Source organism: Trachemys scripta, chromosome 12, assembly GCF_013100865.1.
Source record: "Trachemys scripta elegans isolate TJP31775 chromosome 12, CAS_Tse_1.0, whole genome shotgun sequence".
Classification (NCBI taxonomy): Eukaryota; Metazoa; Chordata; order Testudines; family Emydidae; genus Trachemys; species Trachemys scripta.
In genome coordinates this window covers 19,634,877-19,651,020 of record NC_048309.1, presented here as the reverse complement: position 1 = coordinate 19,651,020, position 16,144 = coordinate 19,634,877, and the positions used below count along the sequence as shown (strand labels likewise).

General features: G+C 51.9%; 1 protein-coding gene across 10 annotated transcripts; it reads left to right on the top strand.

Moving 5' to 3' along the window:
- Positions 1-2,885: 2,885 nt before the first annotated feature.
- Positions 2,886-15,884, top strand: LOC117885839 (maestro heat-like repeat-containing protein family member 1). Of its 10 annotated transcripts, XR_004647857.1 has the most exons (8): positions 2,886-3,144; positions 4,315-4,428; positions 11,342-11,853; positions 12,249-12,352; positions 12,710-12,830; positions 13,148-13,227; positions 13,964-14,059; positions 14,662-14,700. XR_004647857.1 is itself a non-coding variant. In XM_034787340.1 (7 exons), the coding sequence occupies exons 5-7, from the start codon at positions 13,654-13,656 to the stop codon at positions 14,779-14,781; spliced, it is 318 nt and encodes a 105-aa protein (XP_034643231.1). In that variant the 5' UTR covers positions 3,026-3,144; positions 4,315-4,428; positions 12,249-12,352; positions 12,710-12,830; positions 13,650-13,653; the 3' UTR covers positions 14,782-15,884. The 10 variants fall into 10 exon arrangements, 4 of the variants coding, with proteins under 4 accessions (XP_034643230.1, XP_034643231.1, XP_034643232.1 ...); XR_004647859.1 differs by lacking the exons at positions 13,148-13,227; positions 14,662-14,700 and adding an exon at positions 13,650-13,755 and having other exon boundaries at positions 13,964-14,651; XR_004647856.1 differs by lacking the exon at positions 14,662-14,700 and having other exon boundaries at positions 13,964-14,651.
- Positions 15,885-16,144: the final 260 nt, after the last annotated feature.

Sequence of the window (16,144 nt, the reverse complement as noted above, 5' to 3'; positions counted from 1 at the left end):
GGGTAGCAACAGGATTGAGAAAGAGGTAGGAAGTTCAGAGCAGCAAGGAAAGCCTGGAGGGGAACTTGAGAAGAGAGGTTGGAAAAGTGCAGCAAAGAGAAAGGTGCAGACCTAGCTGTTGGGTCCAGGGCCCTGAGCTGCTATCAATGTCAGGGTGGGACTGGGTTCCCCTACCGGCCCCAGAGGAGGTGGCGTACACGCACCTGGAGGGGGTTCCCAAGCCCAGCAAGGGGGCTACAGGCTGAGCAAGTGCCCCAGTGATGGCAGAAGGACTTCTGTCTGTGGAAAGACCTCTTTGGACTTTTAGTGTGAGGCAAGCTGGGCCCCAGAAGGGTGGACTAAAGGTGGTGACCTGGCCGGAGTTACCAGGCAGAGAAACTGCCCTGGTGCTGGAGCGACCATGGATGGGGGACGCTAGCCCAGCGAGAGGGCTGTGATGCCATGCCTGGCCGCCGGGGGGCACCTAACGATGAGTAGATTCATTTATGATTGGCATAGTTGGCAGGATTGAGTTCCCCCTGTGATCCGTGAGGGAAGTCTTGGTTGCTGAAGGAATCATAGAATATCAGGGTTGGAAGGGACCTCCGGAGGTCATCTAGTCCAAGCCCCTGCTCAAAGTAGGACCAATCCCCAGACAGATTTTTGCCCTGATCCCTAAATGGCCCCCTCAAGGATTGAGCTTACAACCCCGGGTTTAGCTGGCCAATGCTCAAACCACTGAGCTATCCCTCCCCCAAGCAGGTGTATCAAGGGACCAAGCTGGTCGCTGGATTTCCCACTTCAGTTCCAGGGACTGGCTAAGCAGCCAAAGCAGATCTAGGGGTTTCTCCAGCAGCTCCTAGAAGACCAACAGACACAGAAGGAAGTGCAGGTGGAGCTACAGACGCAGCAGCAGCAATACCTGTGAGAGATCCTGCAAAGGGAAATCAACCCAGGGTCTGCTATGCCCATGGACAAAAAGAGCAGAGAAGGAGAGCGTACCTGGGCTGTGCTGAGAAGGTTAGCCCAGGGAGAAGGGCATGAGAAAGTGTACAAGCGTGGCCTAATGCCAAGATGGGAGCAAGAGTTCTTTGTTTTGGGGGCAGAGAAGCAGGCCATATCAAAAGACACGGCCTGCTTAGGAAATTGCTGAGTGGCTGAACGAGGGGCCAGGGCCCTAAGAAGTTAGAAAGAAAGGAGAAGGTGTCCTCTGACACAAACCCCCAGGAGGCAGGCAAGGTGGAGGTGGCTGGGGTGGCCATGGACCTTGCAGACCCTCCACCAACACACCCTGTCGGGTGCTGCAGGGAGATGAAGGACGAAATGATTGGCCCAGAGATGAAGCAGACTGGAGGAGGGACAAACTCAAGGGTGGAGCAGTCCATGGTGGGTTCTCAGACCCTGACCGAAAAGATTTTGGCATATGCAGCGGCAGTAGCAAAAAGGCAACAGAAGACGCTAAAGGCTTCAGAACAGGCTCTGCAAGCAGCTGTTCATGAGACTGAGTGGCTGCAGGAAGAGTGTCGGGATACTGCAGGAGAGAAGGTTTGCCCCGAGCGAGCTGGCAGTGGAGCTGCAGATACTGCGCACAGGCTGTACAAGCGTGCAGCCGGTGACAGCGATGAGATGATGAGGGATGAAGCTTGGAGAAGAATAGAACTTGCCCCCGCGTGGGCCAGGTTCTAAGGAAGAGGGTATATAATGGGGGGCTTGGCCTGTGGGCTATAAAGCCTGGAGCTAGGCCAAATGAATTACAGAGTGAGCTCCAGCTGAGGGGAAACCAGGGGAAACCGCAACAAAGGTACAAGAGCAGGCCTAGCTGTTCGGTACAGGGCCTTGCGGCGGAACCTAGAATCCAGGGTAGGACTGCTTCTCCCACGGTCTCTAAGGAAGGGGATGTACAGGGCCATAGAAAGGGCTACCAAGGCCAGCAAGGGCAGGCAGAGCCAAAGTCAGGCTGAGGAAAAGCCCCCAAGGGACAGAGGATCTTGTTTCAGTTAAAGACATTTTTTGACTTTTCGTTTGGGATGAGCGTGACCCAGGAAGGAGTGGACTAAAAGATGGTCGCCTGGCCGAAGGGCTGAGTTCCCAGCCAAAAACCTGCTGGCGGGCGTGCTAGCCCAAGAAATCTGTGACCCCAGGCCTTGAAGGAAGGGGCACCTATCGGTGAGTGAACTCTGTTACAAGCCTGCTTCCATTGTGGAAACAGCCTGGTATTGGAGAGTGGTGGGGATGGCCTGTGGGCGAGGATGGCTGGAGGGGTCATACAGGAGGGGCAGCAGCGTCCAGTGAGGAGATCGGGGAACGGGTTGTTTGCAGTCCTGCCACTGAGCGGTAATGTGATCCTGGCCAGGTCACTCTCCCACCTGGTGCCTCACTTTCTCTGTCTTTGAAATGGAGATCATCCCGACCCACATTAAGAAAGGGTTTGATCCTCTGCTCTTGCTTCCCAAATCCCTGCCCTCCTTGCCCCACACAGGCCTCTGCCCTGTTGCTCAAACTCCCATGCACATATTAGTGCCTGTGTCACCCCCGCAACTGCAAGGTCTCATGTACAGTCTCCTGCCAGCAAACTGAAGCTGCCACTAGATCCAGAATAGGAATCGCAGTTCCTGTGCGCTGCCCTGAATGGAGTCTAAACCCTGGGCATGGGGAAGGCCAACGCTCACATCCAGGTAGATCATCAACCTACTCCTCTGTCCCAGGAGCAGGAAGGCCTCTGGTTCATGCTCCCTTCGGTAGCTGGAGCTGCTGAGTTGGGAGTGTGGTGGCCAGAGATGGGAACAGGCCATAGGATGAATCAAGTGTCAGGGGGAGACTCCCTGTGTGTGGGAGATGATGTTGCCCCTCTGTAGGGAATCCCTTCCTTGCAGATGCTGGGCTTTGGGTGCTGGACTCTGCCAGGAAGCCCAGCTCCCATCGCTAATAGCTTGGCTGTTCCCTACACTGCTGTGCACCAGGCCCTCTGCATAGAGCTGCTTTGGGCAAGGACTACAGGGCCTGCTGTCATCCTGGCAGGTGTCACAACAGGTTCCATAATCCGGACCCCTGGTCTCCCTCCGCTGGCAGGCTCTGAGCAAGGCCTGCCCAGAGAACATGGATGACGAGCTCTTGATCCTGCTGACAGCACCCCCCAGCACAGACAAACTCCAGCACATCTTGGAGGTGAGCAGAATGGGGAGGGGCAGCAGGGGTTTTACCTTAGCCCTGGGGACTCCTAGAAAGAAGAGACTGGAAAATCCATGTTTCTATTGGATCCTTCTGAGTATGCATTCGTGATATAAACTCACTGGGTGACCTTGGGGTAACTCACTTCCCCCTTACGGCATCAGTCTTCTCCACTATCAAATCTACACTGGGGAAGAAGGACAGAAGCCCCGACAATCACCTTCACCTCTGGGTGTCTGGTCCTGGGAGCCGAAACCAACTGGACTATCTGCCCCATCTCCTAAACTGCCCTGTCTTTCCCTCCTAGGGCCTTGTCCTTAGTGCTCAGCCTGGCCCCTTCCCAGCTTGTCCCTGACCTTTAAAGGACTCTCCAAGCCCCTCCCATGCCTGCTTCCCTTGGGGTCTCTCTCCTGGCTGAGCACAGGCTGCCCTTCTATCTCTCAGCAGGCCTGGGTCCTAGTCACAGGCTGCGTCTTGTCACGTGACCCCCACACTTATTCCCTTCACCCTAGGGAGCTGCATCACCTGGGCCAGGTGCAGTTGAGCTCCAACCCCTTTCCTGGCCATCTCAACCAGGGACAGGTTGAAACTGGTAACCTGTGGGTAACAGTAACTGGTTGCTCGCAAAGGTGCTGAAGACACAATGGAAGAGGAAATCCTTTGGCCTGGATTGAAATTATTCCGACTGAAAGTGCATGAGAGAAAATAGGTCCAGAGTTCTCTTCCTAGCAGCAGAAAATGTAGCGATTGATAGAGGTTCAGGTCAGAAAGGACCATTATGTGCATCTAGTCGCCCCTCCTGTATAACTCGGGGCCTAGAATGTGACCAAATGGTTCCTTCAGCCAACCATAGCATGGGACTGAGCCAGAGCATGTCTTTTAGAACGACGTCCACATGCAGGAGAGCCAGCTGGCTACCAGAAAATCTCTCTTCTGCAGTGACGTGGGGTTAAGGGACACGGGGGAAAAGACATGGAGGCTGTGACTAAACTTAGAGCAGCAAGGCCAGGAAAACCAGGGTTAGGTCCCAGGCCTGCCTATCAGATCTGCTGTTTTCTATTCCTGGCTTTGGGACCATGAGCGAGTCTCTGCACCGCTGGGTGCCTCGGTTTCCCCAGCTATCAAATGGAGCTAATCAAGGTTTTGTTTGTTCTCCCCATTTTACAGGGTGGGAAACCAAGACACAGTTGGGACCTGTCTACACTACAGGTCTGTCGTGCGTTTGTAATCTGCTGACCCCCACATGTTGTTCAGAGCCTATGGACAACACAGCTCCTAAAGGTACGTTTGTTCTGTGCTTTTCCCCTATGTACCAGCAGGGCTGGACAGCATTTCTCACTGTGCTGTGGGGAGCAGGTCCTGGGTACTAAGGGTCTGAAGAAGCTCTCAAGGACTAATTTTTAAAAATAATTATCAATGAATTGGGAGAAAACATACAATCACTGCGGATAAGATTGGGGGGTGACAAAATACAGGCAGAGTGGTAATTCCTGATGGCGAGAGGGCAGTGATATACAGCGATCTGGCTCATTCGGCCAGCTGGACCCATTCAAAGAAAACAAGTTTGAGCAGAGCCCAATGCAAGGTCCTATGCGTGGCAACAAGGCACGCCGGCCACACCTCCAGAATGGGGACGTGTATCCAGGAAAGCAGTGACTCTGAAATGGATTTAGGGGCCAGAGTGGAAAAGCCACTCAACATGAGCTCCCAGTGTGATGCTGTGGTGAACAGGGCTAAAGCCATCATTAGACGTAGGAGCAGAGCCGTGAGTAGGATAGGGAGGTGACATAGCAGCAGTGAGACTGCTATTGGAATACTGCCTCCAGTGTTGGTGTCCTCCTTTGAAAAAGATGGTCCTAGAAATTGGAGCTGGGCAGCAAAGAACCACCAAATGTTCTGAGGGCTGGAGAAAAATGCCTTCTAGTGAGCTATTGAAAGAGCTCAACCTGTTTAGCTTATCAAAAGAAGATAGAAAGGTGACTTCACTGAAGTGTTGAAGTGCCTTAATGGAGAGAAAATATTGGGTATTAAAGGGCTCTTTAATCGAGCAGAGAAAGGCAGAACAAGACCCAATGGCTGGAAGGTGAAAAGAGACAAATTCCTATGACAAATAAGGCACAAATATTCAACAGCGAGGATGATTGAACACAGGAAGAAGCTACCATGGAAAGTGGTGGATTCTCCATCTCTTGATGTCATTAATAAAGACTAGATGCCTTTCCGGAATGTGTTTGCCCCAAAAGTAGCTAGTCCACCGAAAAATGTGGGGCTGAAATAGTGCTCAGACAGTGATCCCCAGCTGTGACCTGGGCCATCCTTTGGGCTCTCTGGTGAGAACCCTCATCCTCCCGCCCCTCGGTCTCTACCCTGATTGGCTGAGCAGGGCGTTATTGACAGGGAGGAGACTCAGGTCCCTGTTGTTTTCTTTTAAGACCAAGTAAATAGTCATAACCAGTCATATGTTCGACAAATTTTGCTGCTTCTCTACAGTTCATTATTTTCTCTACCATTCCAGTTCTCCTAAAATACTTGCTGAATAATTACTATGAACTCTTGCTGGTCTGGAACTCACTTGAGAGCACTTTATTCAGGTCATTCAATGTCTGAAATTCAAGATCCGATGGTTAGTTTGAAAATCAGGGCTCTTGGGTCTTATTCCCAACTCTGCCACGGACTGGCTGTGTGACCTAAGAGAAGTCAATTCTCCTTTCTCAGCCTTAGCTTCTCCCTCTTTCAAGTAGGGATAACAATCCGCTCCTACCTACCTCCCGACAGGTGGAGGATGGGGATCTATTGGAGAGCGTCACTAGGAGCAGTGCATAAGATGAGGTGTCCTATCATGTTTACTCAGATCAGATTATGACATAATAGAATGGCTGAAATAGTCTATTTTATTTGTATTTTATTATGTTGCAATTGTTAAGAGCAGCAACTACTTAGCTCAGACTGAAACATCTTATCTAATTTTTGAGATCTAAGTGTCTCCTCTTTGTGTGCGACGAGACAAACACGTACTCCTGTTCTTTTTGTGACACAGAAGATGCTTTTGTTTTGCAACAAAATATTTTTGCAAAGAATTTTCATGCCACTTGATATGATTTCAAGAAAGAAACTGGTTTAGTTTGAATGGGATTTTCGGACAGAAACGGTTTCAATGAAATTTCCCCACCATCTCGATTCCTGGGCTCTATCCCTGTCTTTGGGGGGTTTGCTGTCTGTTAGAACAGGAGTCTGATTTGGATAGGGATAGAGACCTCTTTAATGTTTTTAATGAAGTAAATACTAATGGCAATTGTGTGATCATGGGAGACTTTAACTTCCCAGATATAGACTGGAGGACAAGTGCTAGTAATATAATAGGGCTCAGATTTTCCTAGATGTGATAGCTGATGGATTCCTTCACCAAGTAGTTGCTGAACCAACAAGAGGGGATGCCATTTTAGATTTGGTGTGGGTAGTGAGGATCTCTTAGAAGAAATGGTTGTAGGGGACAGCCTTGGTTTGAGCGATCATGAGCTAATTCAGTTTAAACTAAATGGAAGGGTAAACAAAAATAGATCTGTGACTAGGGTTTTTGATTTCAAAAGGGCTAACTTTAAAAAATTAAGGAAATTAGATAGGGAAGTGGATTGGACTGAAGGACTTGTGGATGTAAAGGCGGAGAAGGCCTGGAATTACTTCAAGTCAAAGTTGCAGAAACTATCAGAAGCCTGCATCCCAAGAAAGGGGGGGAAATTCATAGGCAGGAGTTGTAGACCAAGTTGGATGAGCAAGCATTTCAGAGAGATGATTAAGAAAAAAGCAGAAAGCCTACAAGGAGTGGAAGATGGGCGGGGAGGGATAGCTCAGTGGTTTGAGCACTGGCCTGCTAAACCCAGGGTGGTTGTGAGTTCAATCCTTGAGGGGGCCACTTAGGGATCTGGGGCAAAATCAGTACTTGGTCCTGCTAGTGAAGGCAGGGGGCTGGACTCGATGACCTTTCAAAGGTCCCTTCCAGTTCTAGGAGATAGGATATCTCCATTAATTTAAATTTAAATTTAAAAATGGGCGTGATCAGCAAGGAAAGCTACCTTACTGAGGTCAGAACATGTAGGGATAAAGTGAGAAAGGCCGAAAGCCATGTAGAGTTGGACCTTGCAAAGGGAATTCAAACCAATAGTAAAAGGTTTTATAGCCATATAAATCAGAAGAAAATAAAGAAAGAAGAAGTGGGACCACTAAACACTGAGGATGGAGTGGAGGTTAAGGATAATCTAGGCATGGCCCAATGTCTAAACAAATACCTTGCCTCAGTCTTTCAGAGGCTAATGAGGAGCTTAGGGATAATGGTAGGATGACAAATGGGAATGAGGATATGGAGGTAGATATTACCACATCTGAGTTAGAAGTCAAACTCGAACAGCTTAATGGGACTAAATCGGGGGGGCCCAGATAATCTTCATCCAAGAATATTAAAAGAACTGGCACATGAAATTGCAAACCCATTAGCAAGAATTTTTAATGAATCTGTTAATTCAGGGGTTGTACCGTATGACTGGAGAATTGCTAACATAGTTCCTAGCTTTAAGAAAGGGAAAAAACGTGATCCGGGTAACTACAGGCCTGTTAGTTTGACATCTGTAGTATGCAAGGTCTCAGAAAATGTTTTGAAGGAGAAAGTAGTTAAGGACATTGAGGTCAATGGTAATTGGGACAAAATACAACATGGCTTTACAAAAGGTAGATCGTGCCAAACCAACCTGATCTCCTTCTTTGAGAAGGTAACAGATTTTTTAGACAAAGGAAATGCAGTGGATCTAATTTACCTCGATTTCAGTAAGGCATTTGATACGGTTCCACATGGGGAATTATTAGCTAAATTGGAAAAGATGAGGATCAATATGAAAATTGAAAGGTGGATAAGGAACTGGTTAAAGGGGAGACTACAACGGGTCATACTGAAAGGTGAACTGTCAGGCTGGAGGGAGGTTACTAGTGGAGTTCTTATATTATGGGAACAAGTAAATAACTTTTCCTTATTCACTTTCTCCACATCACTCATGATTTCATATACCTCTATCATATCCCCCCATAGTCTCCTCTTTTCCAAGCTGAAAAGTCCTAGCCTCTTTAATCTCTCCTCATATGGGACCCCTTCCAAACCTCTAATCATTTTAATTGCCCTTCTCTGAACCTTTTCTAATGCCAGTATATCTTTTTTGAGATGAGGAGACCACATCTGTACACAGTATTCAAGATGTGGGTGTACCATGGATTTATATAAGGGCAATAAGATATTCTCCGTCTCATTCTCTATCCCCTTTTTAATGATTCCTAACATCCTGTTTGCTTTTTTGACTGCCGCTGCACACTGCGTGGAAGTCTTCAGAGAACTATCCACGATGACGCCAAGATCTTTTTCCTGATTCGTTGTAGCTAAATTAGCCCCCATCATATTGTATGTATAGTTGGGGTTATTTTTCCCAATGTGCATTACTTTACGTTGTCCACATTAAATTTCATTTGCCATTTTGTTGCCCAATCACTTAGTTTTGTGAGAGCTTTTTGAAGTTCTTCACAGTCTGCTTTGGTCTTAACTATCTTGAGCACTTTAGTATCATCTGCAAACTTTGCCACCTCACTTTTTACCCCTTTCTCCAGATCATTTATGAATAAGTTGAATAGCATTGGTCCTAGGACTGACCCTTGGGGAACACCACTAGTTACCCCTCTCCATTCTGAAAATTTACCATTTATTCCTTCCCTTTGTTCCCTTTCTTTTAACCAGTTCTCAATTCATGAAAGGATCTTCCCTCTTATCCCATGACAACTTAATTTACATAAGACCCTTTGGTGAGGGACCTTGTCAAATGCTTTCTGGAAATCTAAGTACACTATATCCACTGGATCCCCCTTGTCCACATGTTTGTTGACCCCTTCAAAGAACTCTAATAGATTAGTAAGACACGATTTCCCTTTACCTAAACTATGTTGACTTTTGCCCAACAATTTATGTTCTTCTATGTGTCTGACAATTTTATTCTTTACAATTCTTTCAACTAATTTGCCCGGTACTGACATTAGACTTACTGGTCCGTAATTGCCGAGATCACCAATAGTGCCCTTTTTAAATATTGGTGTTACATTAGCTATCTTCCAGTCATGGATACAGAAGCTGATTTAAAGGACAAGTTACAAACAATAATTAGTAGTTCCGCAATTTCACATCTGAGTTCTTTCAGAACTCTTGGGTGAATGTCATCTGGTCCCAGTGACTTATCAGTTAATTCCAAAACCTCCTCTAGTAACACCGCAATCTGTGACAATTCATGAGATTTGTCACCTACAAATACTGGCTGAGGTTTGGGAATGGCTGGAAGGTGAAAAGAGACAAATTACTATGACAAATAAGGCACAAATATTCAACAGCGAGGATGATTGACCTCAGGAAGAAGCTACCAAGAAAAGTGGTGGATTCTCCGTCTCTTGATGTCATTTAATAAAGACTAGATGCCTTTCTGGAATGTGTTTACCCCAACAGTAGCTATTGTGGTAGACAGGAGGCCTGTGATATGCAGGGGGTCAGATTAGATGCTCTAACTGTCTCTTCTGCCCATAAAGTCTACTCATTTCTGAGAAACCGAGTGTAGTATTGGGAGCAGCTTGTGATGTTTTACTGTCTAGCCGGCTTGCTTCCTAGAATGAACACTCATGGAGCGGGGTGATCCACAGGGAGTAGCTCAAACCTCCAAAGTGTCTGGCCTGTGGCAGAACATTAGCACTGCAGGGGAGGGGTGGGTGTGGCAGTGACATCACAAAGGCCTTTTGCAGGATTTCAGCCTATTGGTCAAAGGTGCTGGGGAGGTGGTGACCTCACAGAGAGATGCTGACATCAGCCAGGCAGGACAGGGGCGCAGGGCCAGGGAAACCTCAGAGTCCCCTGTAGCTTTGCTTCAGCAAGTCTCCTTCTCGAGGTCTCTCTCTTTGAGGACTGAGAGAGTATTTAGGTTCACGTATATGAGCGCCAGGAGGAACCTCTTTTGAGTTTTCTCTTTTGTTTTTCCTGATTTTACTAGAAAACAGACATCCCTGTTTAGAAGGTAAGAGCCTCCGAGAGGTTTGGAACCTGTTCAGTCTTATGCATCTGGCGCCAGCTGAATTCTAGGCATGGAAAACACTAGCTTAAGGTGGTCGAATTTTATTCCCCACCTGGGATTTTGTCCCTTAGAATCACTGGGGACATTAGGGTTTGTCCTTTTTGTTTTACCTTTTCCTCCATCCCTCCCTCCTTTCTCTTTATCTCTTACATCTTCTGTCCTTTCCTCTGTTCCCCTCCCACCACCAGGAAGACTCTGTGTGTGTGTCGTGGGGGGTGCTCTGCAATGGGAACAGGGACAATTCTCCAACTTTGGGCAGTCGAGAGCCTCGGTGAGATAAGGGGCGTTAAAGACCTTTGTGAAGGAGAAAGGGGAGTTTCACGGTGTTGAGCACCAAGGAATTCTAAACTTTGCTAAAACATCTAGTCTGCAGAAACCAGAAATGGTCGGGGCCACATTGTAACCATTGTCTTTTTTAAAGCCCATTGAGGGATGAGTCCCACCTTTTTAGGTATCTGGGGTGCTGGGAGGAGAGAAGAGGTGCCTGTCTCCATTTTATGGCCTCAACAAACTAAGTGCTGTGCCCCAGTTCTCGTCAGAGATCCCTGAAACAGAACGTCTTCCCATCCATTAACATACCTGGAAAGATACTGGAACTCCTTATTAAACAATCAGTTTGTCAGCACCTACAGGACAATTTGGTTCTTAGGACTAGTGAGCATGGACTTGCCAAGAACAAATCATTCCAAACCAATCCTAGCTCCTTCTTTGGCAGGGTTACGGGCCTAGTGGAGGTGGGTAAACAGTAGATGTGATCCATCTTGGTGTTAATAAGGACATTCTCACAAACAAACTAGGGAGATGTGGTCTAGATGCAATTAGCATAATATGTGTGCACAGATGCTTGCAAGCCCGTACTCCAACAGCCCAGAACCAAACAGCAGGAAGCAGATCATGCAATGAACTCCTGCCAGTGCGTGTAGATTGCATTACATGCACCCCTATGGTGGGAGGAGGAGCTGCTCTGGCTGGGGCAGGGATGGGGAGGGACCAAACAGGCTGGTTAGTCAGAGGCTGCCTTGACCCCAGACTCATGCCCGCTCCCCGCTCGGTTCCAGGATGGCCAGGCTCCTGAGGATGTTCAGGAAGAAGGCTCTGCAGGTGGCCCCAGAGCCTGAGGGAAGCAGCTGCCATCTTCCCCAGGAGCACAGCGGCTCCTCCGTCCCCACTGGCGGGGAAGGAGCTCCCGGCCAGGCCAGGAGGTGGGAGTGCCCAGCCTTCTGGCGGAGAAAACCCGCTCCCAGCGCAGGCGCCGAGGTGGGAGAGGCCAGGTCGAAATGGAGCTGGGCCAGGCTGCGGCTGGGCAGGCAGGACCCAGCGCAGGAGGGGAGCCGGGCAGGGTGACTCTGGGACATGTTGTGTGGGCAGCAGTGGCCCCAGGAGTCCAGCCCTGATTCCCAGCAGGAGGCATCGCCCTGCCCGGTCACTGAGGACCTTCCAGCCTCCCCAGGGCAGGAGGTGGAGGATCCCTGTCCCACCACCAGCAGCTCGGCCCGCTCCCCATGGGACAGCAGCAGTGCCTGGGACTCGGGCAGCAGCGAGGCCGATGGGCGCCGCTGCTTTGTTCTAGGTGAGGAGTCAGGCTGGGCTCAGAGAGAGGTGAGGGCGGGGCTGTGAACACCCTGGGCCCAGGCCCTCGATCAGTGCTATGGGGGCGGGTCCCCAGCCCAGGGGTCTGGCTTGAGCCACATGAACCCCACTAACACTAGATGCTGCCACTTTGGTCCTTGGTGCTCCAGTTGGGGGGAGGCACCTCCCAGGGAGTCCAGGACAGCGTGGGGGGGTCTCTTTGCTATGGGCTCCTGAAGGAGTTGGGGGCTGAAGGCATCACTGAGAGGGGGGAGTGTGGGGCCCGATCTGCCCTGGGTCCCGGAGGTGGGAAGAGGACACATTGCCCCATCGTGCCCCTGTCCTTCCCGCAAGTGGCAGCAGGCGTCACCCTGTCCCCTTCTCTCCCTGGTGCAGGGACCGCCAGGGACTCAGGGGACGAGGAGGAGGAATGGGTGGACGTGGCCTCAGAGGAGGCTGCTCTCAATAACAGCCGAGAGCAGCTCCAAGGCGGAGAAAAGGTACAAACGTACCCCAGCTGTGCTGGAACCGAGACTGTCCTGCCCCTTCCCAGCACCTGACCCCCTGCAGAGGGTCTTGTCCCTGATGATCCACCAGCCCTAATGGGGACCTTTCTCCTCCATGATCTGGGACCCCAGAGGTGGGGGTGTCTGTCACACACCAGCCGGGTCTCCTCCCCCCACAGGCACTGTCCCAGTTCCTGACCCTGCTTGTGGTGGAGTGGTGGGTGATTTGGACAATGGGCGGGTCCCCACTATCCCCCATTCAGGCCTGAGTCCTGCAGCTGCTGTGTGGGGGCAGGGAGGTCCCTGGCTAACTGTCTCTCTCTCCCCTAACCCCACTCCTGGTGGGTGCAGGAGGAGGCCCAGCAGCTTGTGTTCCTGCACGCCATCCACCCCGCGTCTCGCTGCACAGCAGAGAGGGCAGGACACAGTGGAGCCGCACTGCTGCAAGGCGGCTGTGGCGGAGAGGATTGTGGTGAGCGAGACACGGTGCCCAGCAGCTGGAGGAAAGACAAAGACCTGGGAGGGGCAGGGGTCTCCCCAGGCCAATGGATGGGGGATTGTTGGTGCTGGAGGGGCAGCAGAGGGCAGGGATTGCTGGGGCTGAAGACTGGGGAGAAGAGACGGGAGAAACTCGGAGAGTGGTCACTATTGGGCAGGAATCGGAGGAGCGGGGGGCAGGTGGGGGGATCCTGCTGGCTGTGTGGGGCCCCGGCTGTGTAATCTCCTCACTGAGAAGTGTCAGTGTGGCCCGAATCTCACACGCTCCTTTGTCTCCGTTGGGTCTTACAGGAGCTCGTTGAGGAGCTGCCTGATAACTCTCCACCCGGCGCCGTCCTCGCTAACTCCCTGATTGCTGTGGGCAACCTCAGGTACCGAGACCCTCCGGCCCGGTTCCCCTAACCCCAGTGCTGCTCAGGCCCAGGGCTGGGAGTCACTGCCCCTCCCACTCCCAGGTCACCGCCCAAGGGTGGCTCCTCTGGCAGAGGTGGGGGGAAGGTTCACTCTCTCCTGGCTGGGCTGTTCTTTTCACTCCAGTAACATTGCAACGGCTTTGGGGAGAGGCTCACACCCAGGATCAGATACAGGAGGGGCAGCAGGGTCCAGGGAACAGGTGCTATTCCTGCCCTGCCACTGTCTGTCTGAGAAACCTTGGCCTTGTCATTCCCTGGCTCGGTGCCTCAGTTTCCATTCTCGCCAGCCTGTGCCTATTTCCCTGCAGTTTCACCTGCATGTTGGTGCCAGTCCCATCCCCGCACTGCACAGTCTAATGCCGGCTCCTCTCTCTTGCCAGCACCATGACACCTGCCCTGGAGCCAGAGCTGGAGACCCACCTCCTCCGAGCTGCCCTGCACGCCGTCTTCACCCTGGGCATGGAGAAGGACACCACCCAAGTGCAGGTAGATCAGCTAAAGTCATGGATTGAAGAGCCAGCTGTCATCCTGCCATGAATCCTGGCTAATTGCCTGCAGTGGGATGTGAATGAGAGAGGCCAGGATATGTGTTTGGGGGTCTCACCAGTGCTTCCCAGAGACCCCACTTCCCATCCTGTGGCAGGTGTAGCCCCAGTTTCCCTAACTCTGACCCATGGCTCTCCCTTGCTTTCAGGATCTGCCTAGGGTCTTGCCAGACCTCCTGGACGCCATGCTGGGGAACCTGCTGGCAGAGTCCCCAGACACCGACAGGCTCCAGTACATCTTGGAGGTGAGCCCGATGAGAGGGGTGGGGGCAATTTTACCTTCACTCTTAGATCCATTTTCCAGTCTGTCCTCCTAGCTGAGCCCCCAGTGGGCATCCTTGGTCAGGGCAGTCAGTGCAATGCAGTGTCAGGCCCTTCCTCCTTAAAGGACAGAGGAAGGAGCTGGGACTTCAAGCCAGAGTTCTGCCTGGTTGTGTTGAGCACTAACCACAGGGCCCCTGGCTGGCTTGGGGAGTGAGAGTCTGAACCCCTCCTGGGAGATCCAGAAGAGGGTCCTCAGAGAAGAGTCACAGGCTCCTTCCTAGAGAAACAGGAGGGCCCCAGAGAATCAGCCCGTCTCTCCGACGGGCCCTGAGATTTCTGAGGGGATTGTTCAGGAATCAGGAGTGCAGGGAGGATGGGACCAGCCCCGACACTGAACATTGTTCCAGTCTAGAGAGACAATGACAAGTTTCAAGATTCAAGAATCGTCCTGCGGGCAACAATCCCCTTCCAAAGCTCTGCAATCAATGAATCAGATATTCCACCCTGCGCACAATGTCTCAGCCCCCTGGGGATGGGTGTGTGTCTGTGCCCATTGATCCTAATCTGCCTCCTTTCCCCACAGCACATTAACTACTGGATCGTGTCCAGGGTGCCGCGAGAGAGAGCCAGGGCCGTTAAGAGCAGCACGGCCCTGCTCAGATTCACCATCACCCTCCCTGAGTTTGACATAAGTGACCTCTGACCCCAGCTTCCTGACTCCAGGCGTAGGTGATCTGGCTCCGACGGGCTGTAGGATCTGCTGCTGCAGGGGCTGTGGGTTAGGAGTGTTCCTCTTGGGGAGGCAGAGTCAGAGCAGAGAGTGAGCCTGGCTTGAGTCAAGTTCTTCTTGTCCTAGTTAAGTGGTGAGTCTGGGCTTTTAAGGGGACTGTGCTCCAGATTCATGCCTCCCTGTCATCCTGGAGCAGCTGGGGAAGCAAGTCCTCATGGAGGGCCCTGCCCACAGCCCTGTGCTCCAGGCTTCCTTGGGGGCTGACCCCGGCTGGAGGATGAGTCTCTCTATCTCTTTCTGTGTTCCACACCACGCCCTGCAATTCTGTTGGGCCGGGCACGCAGCGAGGACTCTGCCCACTGTGCAGCCACCAATGGGATTGGAAGGACACAAGCCCTGCAACCAGAAGGACAAATGTGTGTGTGTCTCTCTCCCTGTCACCTACTCCCTCCTGGGGGAAACCCAGCAGCTGATGGGGGACAAGGTGAGCAGCTGCATTAGACTCAGGAGATTGGGGCGGGGCCCAGGCCTCATTCCCATCCTGTGGCCATTCGCTGGCATGGCACAAGTTGCCTGGTGGGGAATGAAAGGGAGAGCAGGTGCTCCTGGGAAGGGAGATGAATTCACCTCCATGAGCAGGAGCGAGCCAGCTTGTCCCCGGAGCAGCTCCACCCAGCTCTTTAGCCAGGCTAATTAATGGCAAGCTTTGCCTCATCCCAGACTTATGTTCTTAGGACAGGGTGCTATTGCTCTTGGGAAGGGCAGGAGAGTCCCCCAAGTGCCCTCTGCGAGACTCTCCTGTCCCACAGGGCCGCACCCAATTCCTAGTGGTCTGGTGTCTGTGTCACCCGAGCCACCACCCAGAGTTGCTCCCATCACTGGCAGCCTGGGAGGCCAAGGACTGACGGGTGATGGCGTCTGACCAGGCAGGGCTGAGGCACATGGGAAGGGGACGCTTGTCCTGCTGCTGGCAAGGCTGGACCCGTTCTGGAGAGAACAGGAGGATTCAGTCAGCAGTAGGGTTACCATGTCTAATAAATAAAAAAAGAGGACCCTCCACGGGCCCTGGCCCCGCCCATTTCCCCTCCCCTAGCCCCGCCCCAACTCCACCCTTTCCCCCGCCCTAACTCCGCCCCCTCCTCCCTCCCACTCCCAGTCATGGGGAAAGGGCTGCCCCAGCGCTACCGGCTTCACGGTTTGCCGGGCAGCCCCCAGACCCTGCGCCCTCGGCCGGCGCTTCCCCCGAGCCGCCGGAGCAGAGCAGCTGGAACCGGGAAGGGAAGTGCCTGGCCCGTGGCTCGGGGTCCGGAGGCAGCGGGGGCTGCCCGAAGCCGGT

What these genes read in the sequence shown, in the direction of transcription:
- LOC117885839 (XM_034787339.1), top strand. Translation starts at nt 11,637, where the DNA reads ATGTTGTGTGGGCAGCAGTGGCCCCAGGAGTCCAGCCCTGATTCCCAG. An exon ending in GCGCCGCTGCTTTGTTCTAG is followed by an intron (nt 11,854 to 12,248) that starts GTGAGGAGTCAG and finishes TCCCTGGTGCAG; the next exon opens with GGACCGCCAGGGACTCAGGG. An exon ending in AGCTCCAAGGCGGAGAAAAG is followed by an intron (nt 12,353 to 12,709) that starts GTACAAACGTAC and finishes TGGTGGGTGCAG; the next exon opens with GAGGAGGCCCAGCAGCTTGT.